The sequence below is a fragment of the Mastigoproctus giganteus genome, chromosome 2 (assembly GCF_048544385.1).
Source record: "Mastigoproctus giganteus isolate SK-2022 chromosome 2, ASM4854438v1, whole genome shotgun sequence".
NCBI classification, from domain to species: Eukaryota; Metazoa; Arthropoda; class Arachnida; order Uropygi; family Thelyphonidae; genus Mastigoproctus; species Mastigoproctus giganteus.
This window is the reverse complement of record NC_143576.1, coordinates 51,391,991-51,411,299: the sequence shown is the minus strand read 5'-3', so window position 1 is coordinate 51,411,299 and position 19,309 is coordinate 51,391,991. Positions and strand designations below refer to the sequence as shown.

Sequence of the window (19,309 nt, the reverse complement as noted above, 5' to 3'; positions counted from 1 at the left end):
CCCAGATATTGACTGGAACTTGTGGTTGGGCACTCACACACTAGTCAGACTTTTGTGGATTTATTGGATGATTGTTTTCTGCAGCAGCATGTTCGAGAGGCAACCAGAGAAAGTAATACTCTTGATCTGGTTATCAGCAGTGATCATTCATGTATTAGGAATTTGCAGATAAAAGAACCACTCGGTGGCAGTGATCACAGTGTACTGACGTGGGATTTACTTAAAGATTTAATTACCATCAGGGGTAAAGGAAAGGGTTTTTGCTTCCGTAAAGGCGAGTACAGTGGTCTCCGACAGTTTTTAAATTCTGTACAGTGGGATCAACTGACGATGTTACCAACAGTAAATTCTAAGTGGGAAGCATTCAAGAAATTAATCGTGGAAGCTACTAAAAGTTTCATACCTATTAAGAAATATTGTTCAAGGTTTAGGCCTAAATGGTTGTCAAATGAACTAATGAAACTCGTAACAGAGAAGAAAAATGCATGGGATGCATATAAATTATCAAGCGACTCAGAAGCCTATGGCAGATATAAGTTAATCTGTAATCAGGTCACAAAGGAGGTTCGGCAGGCGAAGGCAGATTACGAGAAATCCTTGGCAAAAGATGCTAAGAAAAGCAGCAAGGATTTCTTTACTTATATAAACTCTAAAAGGAAGGGGATGAATCTGATTGGTCCACTTGACATCGATGGTTCGACTGTTGATGATCCTGCTCAGATAGCAAACAAACTGAATGAGTATTTTGCATCTACATTCACACGTGAGGAATTATTAAGGTTTGAAAATGGCAGAAGGTTATCAAATTGTAGCAGGGTGCTTAATGATCTTGTAATAACTGAGAGCAAAGTGGAAGAGAAATTGTTGAAGTTAAATGTAAGAAAAGCACCTGGGGTGGATGGGATCTATCCAGTTATATTAAAGGAGGCGGCAAAGCAACTAAGCAAACCCTTAGCCATAATTATGAGAGCATAATTGGACTCAGGGGAGGTACCCACGGACTGGAGATGTGCAAATGTATCCCCAATTCACAAAGGGGGGATCGAAGGGTGACATGAGTAATTACAGACCAGTTAGTTTAACTTCTGTTCCGGGTAAAATAATGGAGTTGCTGGTTAAAGATGCATTGCAGGATCATCTAGACAAGACTGCAGCAATAATTCAGACACAGCATGGGTTTGTTAAGGGAAAGTCTTGTCTGACAAATTTGATAGGATATTATGATATGGTTACAAAGGAACTGGATGCAAAAAACAATTTTGATATCATATATTTGGATTTCAGGAAAGCTTTTGACACTGTTGCGCATGGAAGACTATCGTACAAATTGGAGCAGAATGGTATTAAGGGTAAGTTGCTACAATGGATAAAAGGATGGTTAAGTGCGAGAAGACAGAGGGTGGTAATCAATGGGTGCTGCTCTTCTTGGACTAATGTTATTAGTGGAGTCCCACAGGGTTCGGTCCATTGTTGTTTTGTATATTTATCAATGATATTGATGAAGGTATATCAGGCTTAATGTCGAAGTCTGCAGATGATACAAATGTTGGCAGGGTTGTTAATGACAGTAATGGCAGTCTGCTACTGCAACAGGATCTAGATAATTTGGGCAGATGAGCTAAGAAGTGGCAACTGAAGTTTAACCTTGACATATGCAAAGTACTGCATATGGGTAGAAATAACCCAGAGAAACGTACCAACTGTGTGGTACTACACTTAAGGTGGTAGAAAATGAAAAAGACCACCTTAAGTGTAGTACCACACAAGGTGGTAGAAAATGAAAAAGAAATGGGAGTAATTGTGCAGTCAAATATGAAGTTCTCTGAGCAATGCAGACAGGCTGCCAGGGCAGGTCATGGGGTTTTGTCAATGATATATAGGAATTTTGCCAGCAGGGAAAAGGAGGTGATTATCCCTCTGTATAAGGCAATGGTCAGGCCACGCCTTGAGTACTGCGTACAGGTCTGGAGACCTCATTTTAGGAAGGATGTAGATTTACTTGAGCGGGTACAGAGAAGGGCAACAAGATTGGTGAGGGGAATGAAGGGATCCTCTAACCAAGAGAGGCTTAAGTTCTGCAAATTGCAGTGGCTGGAGACTAGGCACCTGCGCGGTGATCTGATTGATGGATATAAGGCCTTGAATGGATTGAGCACGCTGAATTCTGATGGGATCCTTCCACTTGTTCAGATTACGAACCTAAAGGGGCATAAATCCAAATTAAGAAAAGACAGAAGTAGAATAGATGTGCGGAAATTTGCCTTTAGCCATGGAGTGGTTAATTGCTGGAACAAACTTCCATCTGTCGTTGTGGAAGTTGATAGGTTGAATAAATTTAAGGAGGAACTGGACAGGCATTTGGAGGGAATGGTGTGATTTTTTTTTTTTTTTTTTTTTGGCTGATGCTGCATAAGCTCATACATTTGCTTTCTTGCATCACATGCCACTACTACTACGTGTATATCAGGGCCCACATGATAATTGTGTCTGTGTGCTTACAGCCTACAGAAATTCAAGTTTACACACACACACACTCATTAAAGCGTATGTTTTTCAGAATACAAATGTATTTTGAAAAAAAGGTTGCAGTAATGAGGCAGTCACTATTTGGTATTTTAAAACATCATTTAAATTTGATGTTTTAAATATTTCAATATATCTTTTGAATATTTCAAGTGGAAGTGAATTTTTTCTTTAGGCCAGGAGCAAAACTGACAAACTTTTTGTCAGTTGGGCATAAAATGTAATGACCTATTTTAAACCAAAAATCTGGTCACAATGAACTTGTAAACTCTTCCAGCCATGGCTTTCCGAAGAATAAACAGATTTTTGTTTTTAACTGATTTATAAAAGAAATGAGAGCAGAGCCTATTTCTATCCCATAATTTATTTACACAAATTATGTACAAAGGCAGTTAAAAACTGCAGATACATAAATAAATTTCAGTTCATATTTACATTCAAATTATTTGTGAATTTGTTTGTTTCTAATGTCTTTTTTAATTATTAAACACTTCTCGAAAACATGTTTTATTATTATTTTTTGTTTCTTTACAAAAGTTAAAATAACATGTAAATGTTAATCACTGTCATCGCAATCTGTGTCCACCTCGTCATCACTTTTCTGGTCAGAAAACAATTGCATTAGCTCTTGAAATCTTCTTTTTACCTGAAATACAATTAGAGTAACTAGTTAATAATATATTCAAACTGTAGTACTGTAAAATTATTGGGAAGATATCAAGAAGAGGGAATAAATAGAAATGAAACAAAAATTATTTATCTTTGAAAAATGAGAGAGCAAGCAAGATCAATAAATTGTGCATTTTTGTATTTCTAATACAATAAAAGATTACACGGTCCAATGTACCTTGAAGGTTGATATAAAAGGAACATATATATATTTTTTTAAGGTATTGTTTGTGCATGAAGCAATATTACTGTCATGAATTTTAGTACTCAAGAAATAAGTTATGTCCATCCAACTTCCTAAAAATACTGAAATTGACACAAGTTCAGGTGAGATGGGGCTTTGACAGCTGAGACAAGATAAAATATTAGCAAAGGCACATGATGCAAGAAAGCAAACTTATATAGCATCAGCCAAAAAAACCTGCTTATTTCATCCATTCCCTTGCTCCAAATGTTTGTCAAGTTCTGCCTTGAATCTATTTAAGCTATCAACTTCTACGACAGATGGAAATTTGTTCCAGCAATCAACCACCCGCAAGCTAAAGGCAAACTTCCGCACATCTATTCTACAATCGTCTTTCCTCAATTTGAATTTATGCCTGCTCAGGTGATTATTCTGAGCAAGAGGAAGAATCCCATCAGCATTGAGCATGCTCAAACCATTCAAGGCTTATACACCTCTATCAGATCACCTCGCTGGTGCCTAGTCTCCAGACACTGTAATTTGCAAAACCTAAGCCTTTCTTCATAAGAGTACCCCTTTGTTCCATTCACTAATCTTTTTGCCCTCCTCTGTACTCGTTACAGCAGCTCTACATCCTTCTTTAAATGAGGCCTCCAGACCTGTATACAGTACTCTTGCTCCATTTTGCCCTGGAAGGGAGACCTTTTCTCCTCCAGGTTACGGGCCCCGCCACCTTTGTGGGTTAGTAGTAATATGCCACCAAGCAATAGTGGGTTAGTAATATGCAAAATAAAAGCAAAAAAGAAAAGGTTACTTTTCCTCCTGTTCAAGTAAAGTGATTTCTTTACTGAAGCTTATTTAATTAGTGTAATGTATAATGCTGTAAATTAAGAAGATTTTATTTATTCAAGAGAACGCAAATTCACTGGCAAAGACACTTGATCACAAAATCGCTTGGGGCCTGGTAAAGCTGTGGCTACAGATCTTATGAATTATGGAAGACTTAAAGAAGCTGTGATATTCAATGACATAACAAGAAAAACAAATTAAGATGAATCATCAGAGGAGGATGAAGAGCTTGCTTCTATGAAAAAACAGGCTCTTTATACTCATAATTATATTCATCAGATGTAGAATAGATGTGCGGAAATTTGCCTGTAGCCAGTGGGTGGTTATTTGCTAGAACAAACTTCCATCTGTCGTTGTGGAAGTTGATAGGTTAAATAAATTTAAGGAGGACAAACATTTAGAGGGAACTGTTTTGTAAATTTTTTTTTTGGCTGATGCTGCATAAGCTCATACACTTGCTTTCTTGCATCACATGCGACTACTACTATTATCACCATACCTACAGGTAGTGAAGCAAATAAAATTCTTAATTACACAGATTTGTAGAAGCACAGGACTCAACACTGACCTGGGGGACTCCACTAATAACATTATAGTCCATGAAGGATAGTGTCCATTGATTATCACTCTGTCTTCTCCCACTTAACCATCCCTTTATCCATAATAGCAACTTGCCCTTAATGCCATACTGCTCCAATTTGTACAGCAGTCTTCCATGTGCATCGGTATCAAAAGATTTCCTGAAATCGAAGTATATGATATCAAAATTATTTTTTTTTGCATCCAGTTCCTTTGTGACTGCATCATAGTATCCAATCAAACTGTTTAGACAAGACTTCCCATATGCAGGACAAATTCATGCTTTGTCTGAACCAGGGCTCCCACTCCTGGGTTTTTCCACCCAGATCTGGGTTTTTTGATTGTCATCTGGGTTGATAGGTTTTTTTCACAAAAATATCCCATTATCTGGGTTTTTTCGGTAATTTTTAATTTTAAGTCAAAAATTTATTTTTATTTCTTGTAAATCAATAAAATTTAATACATTTAATAACAGTTTACAATTTTCTTAATTTTATATTCTAACAATACTGATCATAATTTGTAATATCTCAAGTGCTTGTACAAAATACTACAAATATAAAAGGATTTCAAAGTTTTCGCAGGGTTCTACACTATGAAATTACGCTTACATGTTCATACATGTTCGTATGCGCAGCTTATTGAGCAGGCGGAAGGCGGTCTTTACTGCACAGTCTTTCGTGATCGTTCGTGGTATTATTGCATTATTTGGTGTGATTTTTACATTTATGCGTGTACTACATACAGTGATATAATAAATTTAAATTGTAGTGACTATTTCTATTTTATGTTAATGGATTAGTGATTTCTTTTATAGAACATTTTAAATAAGATAAGTCAGCACATGCACGCAGCCATCTTCTCGGCACAGTGTGAGCCTTGCTAACCTGCACCCGGACCCACTCTAGTTCTGCGGATGAAAGATGCACTGAGATTACTAGGGTTAAGAGAGATCTTGCGAGGTGTGGCTTCCCCACCAGTGCACTAAATAGGTGTGACTTACAGGCCCATGATCACGTAGCAACCCACAACCATGCGCAGTAATGACTTTGCCTTGACCACCTTTACCCCACTCTACCCGAACCTATTACAAAAGATTTCTAGAGTCTTAAAGGCCCATGAGATAAAGTGCTTACAACTCCTGGGCAGGAAGTTGCGATCCCTTGTCTCAAGAGTTAAAACATCCGTTCCCCCTTGCTGCAGAGTCGAATAATCTACCGTATTTCATGCAGTGACTGCACTATCTGCTACATTGGGGAAACGACAGAACCTCGTTTCCCCAATGTAGCAGTCGTGTTTCTGAACACGAAAAAGCTAACCGTTTAGCAGACGTGAAGCACTCAGCCATTGTTAGCTGAATGCTTCACGTCATTGAAGCACTTCTGGTCGACACAGCACGGCATTGACCCATGCTGCGCCTGGTTGGTGTCACTGCACATCTCATGCTGTAGCGATTCCTTTAACCGAAACAGAGGATGTCGTGTCCATCCCATTACTGAGACAACCATCCTCATGGTGGACAAGCGTTGGCATTTACACTGTTCCCAGGCATTACAGCTACAACTGCAAGCTTTCTCTTCTAACAGTTAATTGTTACATACATGTAATTCACCATACGTAACTGTCACTGCACGCACATAGAGTTCTTTATTTCTATATTTTAGATTAATGGTCACAACAGATGAAGGATGCTTTCCAGTCTGAAAGCTATGTATTACTTTCCTGTATTATTTTTACTTGTGTTTTTTGTTTGTGTGAACATCAATGTAACATTAAACATATTTTTAACTGCAACCTGTCATTTTATTTCCGTTTTTGCACTGTGGCACAATAATTTATTAATATTAATATGAATCCAGAGCACAAAGGCCTTTTTTGTTTATATGCTTATAATTGTTACTGTCAACCCAGCAAATGTTTTGGTCTTTAATAGCCACTCAGAGTGTTTTGCGGTGGGTGTTCAGTCAGGAGGTCTCCGGATTAAAGTCTTTTCACCATTTTTGGTGATCCAACAATAGACTCTAGATGTTTTTGAATTAAGAATGGCTGAAAAACTCAGTCACAGTAGAGAAAAATGCTCTTTAGACTCAAGAATTGCTTGGCGACGGAAACACTTGTCACTGGGGTCTCAAACTATTACATTAGGATCTAATTGAATTTCATTCAAAGTTCCAAGCACTGTGGTATATGTTCCATTTCCGATTGCAAGCGGGAAATTAGTGAATTTTATTTCATCTTGATTAGCTCTCATGTTTTGCTGTAAATGGTGAATTCTGAAAGAATTCCACCAATGAGAATATTTTAAACAATTTCTGACTATTGATTGTCGTCAACCATGAGGAATAACTGGAAGCAACTGACAAAAATCTCATCCCAAAACAACAACCTTGCCATCGAAAAGCACATCCTTGTTATTCATGATATCTTGTAATAAGCGGTTAACAACTATGAGAGCATCATAGGAAGCATTTGGCACCTCATCCTATAGTATAAGTCGAGCAGACTTAATGAGTTCAGCTGCTGGACTATTTATTTTGATAGAGGAAACAGATGATTCAGTTAAATTCATAGGTAATTTGAACCTGCTGTGAACTGTATGTCCCCCAGGATGCAACATTGTAGCTATGCCAGTCCAAGCAACGGGAGTAACAGGAATGTTATTTCCAAGCCATTTTTTTATTGTACACCGATAAACATAGGTCTTGCCTGTGCCAAATCTATAAATAAAAGCATTATTAACTGACATATCATTGCATTGTATTGCTGTCGTTATCTTCCTGATAATATTTAACTGGTCGTCGTTAGCAGTCTGTATCATGGTTTCATAGAGTTGCAAATAGCTGAGCTGAAGGTAAAGTTTGATGGTGCGAATAGTTAGGTGTGTGTGCGCACGTGCGTGTGTTTAAGTGTTATGGATGTTTAGTGGCGCATAAGCTATGCTGGCTATAGTGTGCCTATCCATATGGATGTATTAGAAGTAATTCCAAATTAAAGACACTTCAATTTCATTTTATAAACCTATTCAGAGTCGATGATTATATTATCCAATTTTTTTCAGAAAACAGAAAAGTTCATTAATGTTTGCCTGGTTGCTCTAGTGATATCGGTTCTTGCAGTTTAGTCAGAGAAAGCAGAATGATGTTCTATGCTGGTGATATCAATAAGAATATGTGTGACTGTTAGATGTACTGAGCAGTGTGGACAATGAGGATCATCACCTGTGAGTAGATGGAGGTGGGTCAGATGAGTAGGTCCTGTTCTTGCTGGTGCAAGTACCACTTCTTTCCTTCTAATTGTCCAGATGCTCGAGTGCCAAAATTTTGGCTTCTGTATGAACTGGAAAAGTTTATTATTAGGCTGGGTGTGTCAGAGGCTGGGATAAGGACAGGGGTCAAACTAATGTGGAGGGATTTTTTGCAGATATATCTTCCAGTTCATTCCCTTTTATCCCTGAATGTGCTGAAATCCAACAAAAGTTCACTAATTGCTGAATTCAATTTTTGAAGAGCAACCTCCTGATTTGGTTTAAAACTGTGTGATTCGTATAGGAAAAATTTTATATTGCTCTAATTGAGCTGAGAGAGTCGGTGTAAATTATATATTTTGGAGATGGGTAAAGATTCAGATTTTCTAGAGCTAATTTTATTCCATGTAATTCTGCAGAAAAGTTGCTATACTCAGGCAGAAGGGAAGCTAAAATGATAGCAGAGAGAAATATTGCTGCTGCTCCAACGATTGATTGAGATTTGGACCCATCGGTATATATTGGCAGGAAATCAATATACATCTTACTGTGGCGTGCATGGAGTTGTTTAAGTTTGAGAGTCGGTAGAAGATTCTTACCCCACTGAAGAAAATAGGTATCACAATTCAGTTGAGGAAGGGGAGTCCAAGGTGGGTGAGAGTAATTCATTACCTGATGACTATTGTGAAGAGGAACTTTCCAACTCTGTGATATTTCAAGAAGCCGTAGGTCTGCTGGTCTTATTTTACTAGTTTTATTTCTATAAAGGTTAGTTAATTGTGAATTGAACAGGTATGGGTGAGTAGGATGCGGACAGAAACTTTTTATTTTGGTGCATACTTAAGTAGTAAAACTTTTCTGTGGTGGCACAAAGGCGGTTCGTGAGCTTCAATATACAGACTATGAGTTGGAGATGTCCTGAAGGCTCCAAGTGCAATTCGTAATGCATTGTGTTGTATAGGGTCCAGCCAGCATAGTACACTCCTTCAGGCAGAATCATAGACTGGAGCCCCATAATCCAAACCGGATCTAATCAGTGCCCTATATAATTGAAGTAACTACATACAATCTGCTCCCCAAGACAGGTATTACATATAAATTTAATATGTTCAGGGAATTTTAACTTATTGTTAATCCCAAGTATCTGATGTTGTTGAAAATCAGAATGCTAAAGTTTGACATGTGAAGTTCAGAATCTGAATGCAAGTTCCGTTGAATGCAAAAATGTATAGTAACAGTTTTCTGTTGTGAAAGACGATAGCCATTGAACACTGCCCTCTTTTGTACTTTATTCACGGATATCTGTAACTGACATTCAGTAGATCTCATATTCAGCGAATGGCATGAAAGAGAGAGATCATCATCATAAAGGTAAGCCTCGACAGTATTTGGAAGATCTTTTGTAATAGAGTCAATTCTAGGCACAAAAAGGTTTGCACTCAGTACAGACTCTTGCAGAACTCCCCCTTCCTGCAAGATTGTCGTAGAAAAGGAGTCAAAATATCGGGTTTGAAAAGAATGACTCCACAAAAAGTTCTTAATAAATATAGGTAAGTTGCCTCGTAGACCAAGGCATGCAGGTCTGTGCAGGTCGATGCCAGGTATTATCAAATGCCTTCTGAATGTCTATAGAAACCATAACAAGGTGTTCATTTTTCACAAATGCATTGGAAATTGCAGACTTGGCCTTCATCATGAGATCTAAGGCAGACCTATTTTGGAAAAAGTCATGCTGACTATTACTCATTACATGTTGGTCTTCGATGATCCAAATGGGTCATCTGTGGATCATTTTTTTCTCAAGGATTTTACTGCGGCAACTGGAGAGGGAATTGGCCAGTAACTATAAGGACTGCAAGGATCTTTTCCAGATTTCAAAAAGGCCAGAACAGTGGCACAGTGCCAAGATGTAGGATCAATGTTTTCCAGAAATATTCGATTATAAAATAAAAGCAGCAGTTGTAAATGTTTGTCATCAAGGTGCTGTAACATGATGTAATATATTCCATCAGGGCCCTGCTGCACACTGTTCTAATGGCTTGTAGAAATTCCAAATACTGAAGAGGCTGGTTATATGGTAAGATTAAAGAGGTGCAAAAGTTGATGGGTCACTGTTCAGTGATGTTCTTGATTTTCTAGAATTCCAGAGAATAGCTTGATGGCGCTAAGACTTGAGCAAAGGTTTTGCCGTTGGGATTTGCTATATCCAGAGGAGCAGAGAGTTCTTGCCCATTCCAAGAAAGGATTGAGGAAGGGATGGTTGGAAGCTTTCCAGAAAGCTATCTAATTTTCTTACATATTAATTTGGTGTAAGCGTTTCTATTTACAGTGGACGCAAACCGAGTCTAGGAATCCTTCTTGGCTTGTCTTTGAATGAGACATGCTCTTGCCCTTAGTTTCTTATAGTTAATGAGATTAACTGTTGTTGGTGATTGTTGAAATAAATTCCAAATTTCATGCTTTATTTTTTCCCTCTTTGCTTTGGTGCATAACTACTGGTGGAAACCAGTAGTTAAAATGGTGTCGGGCTGTAGGATTCATTAATGGAATAGAGTTTTTAGCTGCTGATAACAAGTGGGATGTGATATATTCGGTTACTTCTTCATTGGGCTGTAATACAGTCCTTCTGGTTGTCACAGACATTCTCTCAAATATGCCAGACAAGCTGTACTTGCTACCTGAGAGTCTAAAATGCTGATGGAACTGATATCCAGGTGACACTCAAGTTAAGTGGACCCAATTTTGGCAAAGTCTGGACAGCCAGATCCTCTGCTTGCACTTTAAATGCCGATCTCCAGGTAATTGTTCAGTGGGGCAAAGACAACTTAGTTGATTTCAATCCATCTAAAACTCAGTCTTGTCTTATATCTTGCAAAAAGGATTCTTCTGCTCCTATGCTTATCTTTGGTGAAACTCCGATTTCTAGGCAAGTTGATATATCTCTTTTGGGGATTACCCTGACTTCTAATTCTCTCTCTCTCTCTCTCTCGGCACAAGCACATTACAAATATTGCTTTCTCTGGATCTAAAAAACTTAGTTTTCGCTCTCGTCATTACTTTTCTTCCAAACAGCTGTTCACTCTGTACAAATCGCAAATCCGCCCTACCATGGAATATTGTTCCCACATCTGAGGTGGTGCCTCCAAAACCTCTCTCGGGCTTCTAGATTACATTCAAAAGAGGGCAGTTAGGTTAATTAATGACTCATCTCTAACAGAGTCTCTCCACTTGTCTCATAGACGTACTGTTTCTGCTGCATGCCTACTACAGATACTTCCATGGGCGCTGTTCGTCTGAATTGGCTTCTATAATTCCCGCTCTTTCTTTCAAAACAGTCTGAACAACAGTGCTGCCACCATTCAACATCCATTTACTGTCCAACTTCAAACTCACAGAACCAACTTTTCGTCTTCTTCATTTATTCATTCAACTGCCGTTTTCTGGAACAACCTTTCTTCATATGTATGTCCTGAAAATTACAGTCTACAGAAGTTCAAGTCTAATGTCAACAAATATCTTCTCTCGCCTTCTCAACCTCGAACCCAAGCACGGTACTAAGTCCTACAGGTTCTAATACCTCTCGTGTTTGGGGTTTTCCTAAAAAATAATAATAAAAATAAAATCGTATAATTTCCTCATCCGGGGTAATAGCGGACTGAAATTTGACCCAATTGGCACGAGAGAATTTTGGGAATTTGCCAGATTACTTGAGCAGGAAAAGACTAAATGGAAAAATTACAGAGCAATAAAAAATAGCGAAGCCTTTAACAGCTACAAAGTGATCTGTAACAGTACTACAGAAAAGGTTCCTGCAGGGTTCGGCTAATGGGGGGTTGTGCACGAGCATATATAATTGGGAAATGATTGTTGCCCATAGGATCATTTTATGCCTGGAAACAGTATTGGAGAGCATATTGAGAGATCAATTGCAGAAGTTTGTACGGTTGGCAATTCACCTGCATTAAGAATGGTAAGGTTTTACCTATCCAAAAACATTTCAATCAGTTGGCCATGTCTGTCTAATTTAGAAGGGGTGGTGGCCATTGAAATCTCCCAACAAACAGACAGGGGAAGGTAACTGCATTAACAGGTTTTCAAGATCTTGGTAGAGAAAGTATTTTTTTTTTTTTTTTTTTTGATTTGGTAGTTGTTGGCGCATCGGCTTCTGTGGCCATATTGCACCTCCCAAGGTTTTTGCAGTACTTTGATCCAAGCCCGAGGCGGGAATCGAACCCGCGACCTTTGGGTTGCCGGGCAGGTACTTTACCCACTCGGCTAGCCCGGTCGGCTAGAGAAAGTATGATTTGGTGGAAGATAGATTGAAACTAGTGTCATTGCAATCTGAGTAATGAAACATACAGAACAGCTTAAATTTCTGTTTGAAGAACAATTTGTTTAGTCGGGATCTGTGAGTTGATCAAGATGGCTACACCACCACGAACAGCATTCAATGTATTGCAATCTCTTCAATATATAAAGTAGTTCTTTATGGAAGTGGAAATTTATGAAGTTAAATAGGTTTCCTGTAAGCAGATACCATCTGGAGAGTAACGATAGATTAGGTCATGAATATCATCGATATTGCTACGAAGTCCTCTACAATTCCATTGTAAAATATAAGGCATTACTTGAGAAGAGTACAAGGAGCTATATCTGGCTGCTTTTTCAATATGGCAGTTTTATGGTGCTCAGACGTCTGCCTTTTTTAGGAAATATAGGCTGACCAGTGTCCATATCTTCTTCCACATATATTTCTAAAATCAGATCTTCTTGGTTGGATGAGTAATCAAATTGATGGAGGTGTCTTGGATATTCTTTCTTGAATTGGAAGATTTACTATGTGAAGTAGTAGTGGTAGCAATCACTGGTGAGGAAGGACATGTTGCTGTAAGAGGAGTGTCACTTGCCTGGTCTGAATACTTGGGACACTGGACTATTGCTGAGAGAGAGAGTACAGCTCGAGCCCAGCCAGAGATTGATATGTTTGAGGGGACTGTAACATCAGTTTGGGTGGAAACTGTTTGTTGTTTTTTTGCAATATTGCCATAGGTACATTTGGGCATAGTAGGAGCAATTATTTTCCTAGCTCCTTGATAGCTTACCTTGTTCTCAACCTTATATTTAACATTTTTTTTTCCTTCTCAGTTTTCCATCTGTCAAAAGTTTTGGAATATGCAGGATGGCTGCCTTTGCAATTGGGACAAGTCATTTCTGTTGGCAAACATTCAGATTGAGTATGATCAGAAGATCCACATTTTTGACAAACTGGGTTTCCTCTGCATGTCGTCTGAGAGTGGCCATACTTTTGGCACTTGTAGCATCTCAAGGGATTGGGTATGTAGGGACAAACACAGCAGAGTAGATAACCTGCTTTTACTGATGGCGGTAGGTTTGGGGAATTAAACATAAGGATATTGTCTTTTTTAATCACGATTCTTTTAGCCACAATAACATATTGATCCTGAAGTTCTTGAGTTATTTCATCTTCCGTCACATTCAACAGATCCAGCTAGATATAACACCTTTGGATGTATTTAGTATTTTATGGGAAGATACACTCACTGGTATCCCAGCAAAATTTGTGATTTGTAAAAGTTTCTCTGAATGTTTACTGTTTGCTGTTTCTAGAAGTAGGTCTCCAGACTGTAGTCTCTTTACAGTCTTAAGAGATCCTGCAATACCCTCCAGGTTTTTCTGGACGAGGAAAGGAGATAACTTGCTGACAGCTTGGTCTGAAAGTGGGTGCAAAATGAAATGCAGGAGACTCTGTTGTTGGTTGATTTGTTTTCAACCTCTTGGGTTGTGAGATGTTAAAATGAGTATCATTCTCTGGCTGAATGCTTGTCGGCTCTAGAGGTGGAAACACATTGTGCTCCATATTTGCTCCTTTTGCCCCTTGGCAGATGAACTTTTCTGCCAAGGTTTCTGGCCTCGCCACGCAGAGGCAGGAGCAGTGCCTGGTGTGACCAAGCGAAGATTAGTAACGATTAGTATTTAAAGAAGAGAAAAATAAAAAAAAGGTACTTTCCCTTTCTTGCTCTTTACAGAACTTTTGGTAGAAGAGCTTCTATCAAATAAACAGTTTTTGAAAATATAAGAACTCAAAAAGAACTACTAGTCAAAGTAAATAGATCACTTAATGAAAGATTGCACAGATAAACTGCCTGGTCACAATTTGCTTGGCACCCAGGGCCTAGTTTTAAGTGTTTTGAAGAGCAGGTAAACCAATGGTAGAAAGATTCAAGCCATGAGTAATTAATATTTGATTGATTTCATTCAAACATAACTCCTGTGCTATGTGAACATCTTGTGCTGCAACCAGTCTTCACGCAGATATTGTTTGTAGCTGTTCCATAACATTGCCGTATCAATAGGCTGATGGTAGACTATGATAAAAGCAAACAGTTGTCTTACTTGATAAGGCATTTGGAGATCTGCAGCTTCCTGAAAGCATCTTTGCCATTTAGAATCATCATTCAGTAAGCTGCGAGCTTGGGTGGCTTCTTTGAATGATATTCCACACCACTATAACTTCTTACATTTTTGAAACTGATAGCACCTACAACATGGAGTAATAATAGCCGAAGATAGTACCTCTGAGTATCTGAAGGAGACACGCTGAAATTTCTGCCAATAACCTTTCCAAAGCCAGACTTTCTTTTCTGCCATCTATTATTATTTACCCAAACATAGTGTACTTTGTGTCCTTTTTAAATGTATTTATGTACATATTGGATTATAAGGAACAACCCACCTATTGTTAATCACTATTTCAATGCTGTCAACAATTTTTTCAACAGTGTATCCAGTATTAGGGTGTCTTCAATATACTGGGTAACTATTAATGTTTTCCGTTGTTTCTAATGGGAAAATTTTTGGAGCATGCGTTGTCCTTCATACAAATACATAATGGATTCAGCATACTGCACAGTCCATGAATCATATGTCACTTTACTAAGTCATGTAGTTGTAAGCCATAATCAAGATTGGGGATTTCGGCACAAACTTTAATCTATGTCCTCGATTTCCCTTATTTGATACTCGTCTTCTAAAGAAAGAAGTAATTGGATGGGAGGTAAACCTCTTTTTTGAAATTCTATGATGTAAATGTAAGTTTTAGCAACTCCAAAAATATTCTGTGTTATAATCAGCTGCAACAGTTTATGAAATTTAGAATTAAAAACTCTTAACTACAATGTCTGGTTGATTGTTGGGTGTTTTGTGATGGAGTAAAGATTGTCGTATTTCAACCCAATTTCCATTGCCGTCATTATGATAAATATATCAGGTTTTCCAAATTTCAAACAATCGCCATGGCATCCTGATAGTTCATCACCATATTTCGAGGACGTCCATTGAAGATGGAAGTATAACAATACAACTTTCTCTTAGATTTTCATTTACTGCTCTTGCATTTAAAGCATCAGCTAATCCAACATAACTTTCGACTCTTAACTGAGATTGCTGACGTCTTTTGAACTTCAAACGATCTCCTACAATCCCACAATAATAATCAACTAATGCTCGTTGAGACAGTTTTCCTGCATTTAATACAGGATTGAAACCTCCTGTGGGGAAGGGAATCTCTGACTGCAATTTTATAGTAAACATCTTCTATTAGAACATTGCACAACACCTTCTATTGCACAACTTCTATTACAATAAGTAGCGACCTGGAGCGAGGGGTGATGGGGGTTTCAGAGAGGGATGGCAGTCATCCTGAAATAGGTGGGTATATGGGATGTGTTAGGGTAACTAGGAATAGGAGCATGTATGCTTGCATGTATACCAAAGCTAGAAGTATAGTAAATAAATTTGATGAATTTGAAGTGTTGGTCAAGACATCAAAGGCGGATATTGTTGGGATAGCAGAGACTTGGTGTCACACAGATATCAGGAATGCAGAACTGGAATTTGGAGAGAACAATGTGTACAGAAAGGATAGACAGGATAGAAAGGGAGGAGGTGTTATTATGCAGTTAATTAAGAAAAACATAAAATCAAAAGAAGTGCCTCCAGTTGATATAGATGAACAGTGCATTGTTGAGTCAGTTTGGTGTGACATAAGCACTGCGAAAGCAAAAATAAGAGTAGGAGTGTGTTATAGGCCTAATGACTCGAATGAGAAAAATGAACAATTATACAGAGAAATAGAGTGGGCCAGTAAATCAGAATGTCTTATAATGGGGGATTTTAACTTCCCAGATATTGACTGGAACTTGTGGGTTGGTCACTCACACACTAGTCAGACTTTTGTGGATTTATTGGATGATTGTTTTCTGCAGCAGCATGTTCGAGAGGCAACCAGAGAGAGTAATACTCTTGATCTGGTTATCAGCAGTGATCACAGTGTACTGATGTGGGATTTACTTAAAGATATAATTACCATCAGGGGTAAAGGAAAGGGTTTTTGCTTCTGTAAAGGTGAGTACAGTGGTCTCAGAAAGTTTTTAAATTCTGTACAGTGGGATAAACTGACGATGTTACCAACGGTAAATTCTAAGTGGGAAGCATTCAAGGAATTAATCGTGGAAGCTACTAAATGTTTCATACCTATTAAGAAATATTGTTCAAGGTTTAGGCCTAAATGGTTATCAAATGAACTAATGAGACTCGTAAAAGAGAAGAAAAATGCACGGGATGCATATAAATTATCAAGCGACTCAGAAGCCTATGGCAGATATAAGCTAGTATGTAATCAGGTCACAAAGGAGGTAAGGCAGATTACGAGAAATCCTTGGAAAAGATGCTAAGAAAAACAGCAAGAATTTCTTTACTTATATAAACTCTAAAAGGAAGGGGATGAATCTGATTGGTCTACTTGATATCGATGGATCAACTGTTGATGATCCTGCCCAGATAGCAAACAAATTGAATGAGTATTTTGCATCTACATTCACACATGAGGAGTTATTAAGGTTTGGAAATGGAAGAAGGTTATCAAATTGTAGTGGGATACTTAATGATTTTGTAATAACTGAGAGCAAAGTGGAGGAGAAATTGTTGAAGTTAAACATAAGAAAAGCACCTGGGGTGGATGGGATCTATCCAGTTATATTAAAGGAAGTGGCAAAGCAACTAAGCAAACCCTTGGCCATAATTATGAGAGCATCCTTGGACCCAGGGGAGGTTCCCATGGACTGGAGATGTGCAAATGTATCCCCAATTCACAAAAGGGGATTTTTAATTACAGACCAGTTAGTTTAACTTCTGTTACGGGTAAAATAATGGAGTCACTGGTTAAAGATGCATTGCAGGATCATCTAGACAAGACTGCAGCAATAATTCAGACACAGCATGGGTTTGTTAAGGGAAAGTCTTGTCTGACAAATTTGATAGGATATTATGATGTGATTACAAAGAAACTGGATGCAAAAAATAATTTTGATATCATCTATTTGGATTTCAGGAAAGCTTTTGACACTGTTGCGCATGAAAGACTATTGTACAAATTGGAGCAGAATGGTATTAAGGGTAAGTTGCTACAATGGATAAAAGGATGGTTAAGTGGGAGAAGATAGAGGGTGGTAATCAATGGGTGCTGCTCTTCGTGGACTAATGTTATTAGTGGAGTCCCACAGGGTTCGGTGTTGGTCCACTGTTGTTTTGTATATTTATCAATGATATTGATGAAGGTATATCAGGCTTAATGTCGAAGTTTGCGGATGATACAAAAATTTGGCAGGGTTGTTAATGACAGTAATGGCAGTGTGCTACTGCAACAGGATCTAGATAATTTGGGCAGATGGGGCTAAGAAGTGGCAACTGAAGTTTAACCTTGACAAATGCAAAGTACTGCATATGGGTAGAAGTAACCTCAGAGAAACGTACCAACTGTGTAGTACTACACGTAAGGTGGTAGAAAATGAAAAAGACCTGGGAGTAATTGTGCAGGCAGATATGAAGTTTTCTGAGCAATGCAGACAGGCTGCCAGGGCAGGTCAAGGGGTTTTGTCAATGATATATAGGAATTTTCCTAGCAGGGAAAAGGAGGTGATTATCCCTCTGTATAAGGCAATGGTCAGGCCATGCTTTGAGTACTGTGTACAGGTCTGGAGGCCTCATTTTAGGAAGGATGTAGATTTACTTGAGTGTGTACAGAGAAGGGCAACAAGACTGGTGAGGGGAATGATGTTTGTTTGTTAGGTTTTATTGGCGCATTAGCAACTAAGGCTATAATACGCCAAAACTAGGTGATATTTAAAAATTTTAATTTTACTGACCTAATTATTAAGGTCACCAAGTCAAGATATAAAATAACAATGGTATAAACTGTAAAAAAGATAAATCAATAAAGAAATAACATCAACAAATAAATTTTAAATACAAGTAAAAACCTTTATTGATTTAAAATAGCTAAAAACAGCAGACACATTGTCATTGTCAGATAAAATCTGAATGAGTGTATAAGGCTCAGTCAGATGGTTAAAAACGGTAAAACAGATATTGCTAAAATCTGGACAGTCAACTAAAATGTATCTAATAGATAAAATTGTGCCACAGGACTCACATATAGGAGGGTCATCAGCCCTCAGCAAAAAAGAATGAGTCAAATGACTATGTCCTATGCGGATCCGGGCAAGAACAACTTCCTCTTTACGATTCCTGCGCAGACTAGACTGCCACGGTTCAATTACAGGCTTTATAAGATATAATTTATTTGCAGTCTGTCTATTCCACGAATCCTGCCATTGGGAGTATATCTTTTGATGTATTATTTGCCTGTAGTCTCTATAGGAGACTGACAGGCAGGGATTATTATTGGGAATTGCTGATTTGGCTGTGGTGTCAGCCAAATCATTTCCCCTAATCCCAACGTGGCTAGGAATCCAGCAAAAGCGGATATCATATTCACGTTCACGGAGGAAGTGAATCTTCTGCTGAATACTAGACAAAACTGGATGAGAATTATGTCTCACAGTTATTAAAGCCTGTAACACGCTAAGAGAGTCGGAATACAAAATGAACCGTTGGAATTGGCATTCACTAATGTGATCCAAGGCTAACTGTATAGCGTGCAGCTCTGCAGTAAATATGCTGCATTCAGAGGGAATCTGCTCCGATGTAGTGCTGTCTGTAAAGACAGCAGCAGATCCGACATATGATTCCGACTTCGAACTGTCTGTGTAAACTGGCGCGAAGTCAGAATGTTCAGCTCGGTGTGCTGAATAAAGCTGCAGGTAGACAGATGATGAAGTGTCCGACTTTCTCCAATTTCTAAGGGACAAGTCACATGCCGGGACATGAGCATGCCAGGGTGG

The 19,309-nt window shown here is 38.4% G+C and overlaps 1 protein-coding gene across 1 annotated transcript in view; it reads right to left on the bottom strand.

Moving 5' to 3' along the window:
• Positions 1-2,985: 2,985 nt before the first annotated feature.
• mute (gon-4 like protein muscle wasted) overlaps positions 2,986-19,309 on the bottom strand; it is a 1,102,179-nt gene continuing 1,085,855 nt past the window's right edge. The window contains exon 26 of the mRNA XM_090389940.1: positions 2,986-3,169. Coding sequence (XP_090246066.1) covers positions 3,080-3,169 — 90 coding nt within the window. The 3' untranslated portion in view covers positions 2,986-3,079. The remainder of the gene's footprint in view (positions 3,170-19,309) is intronic.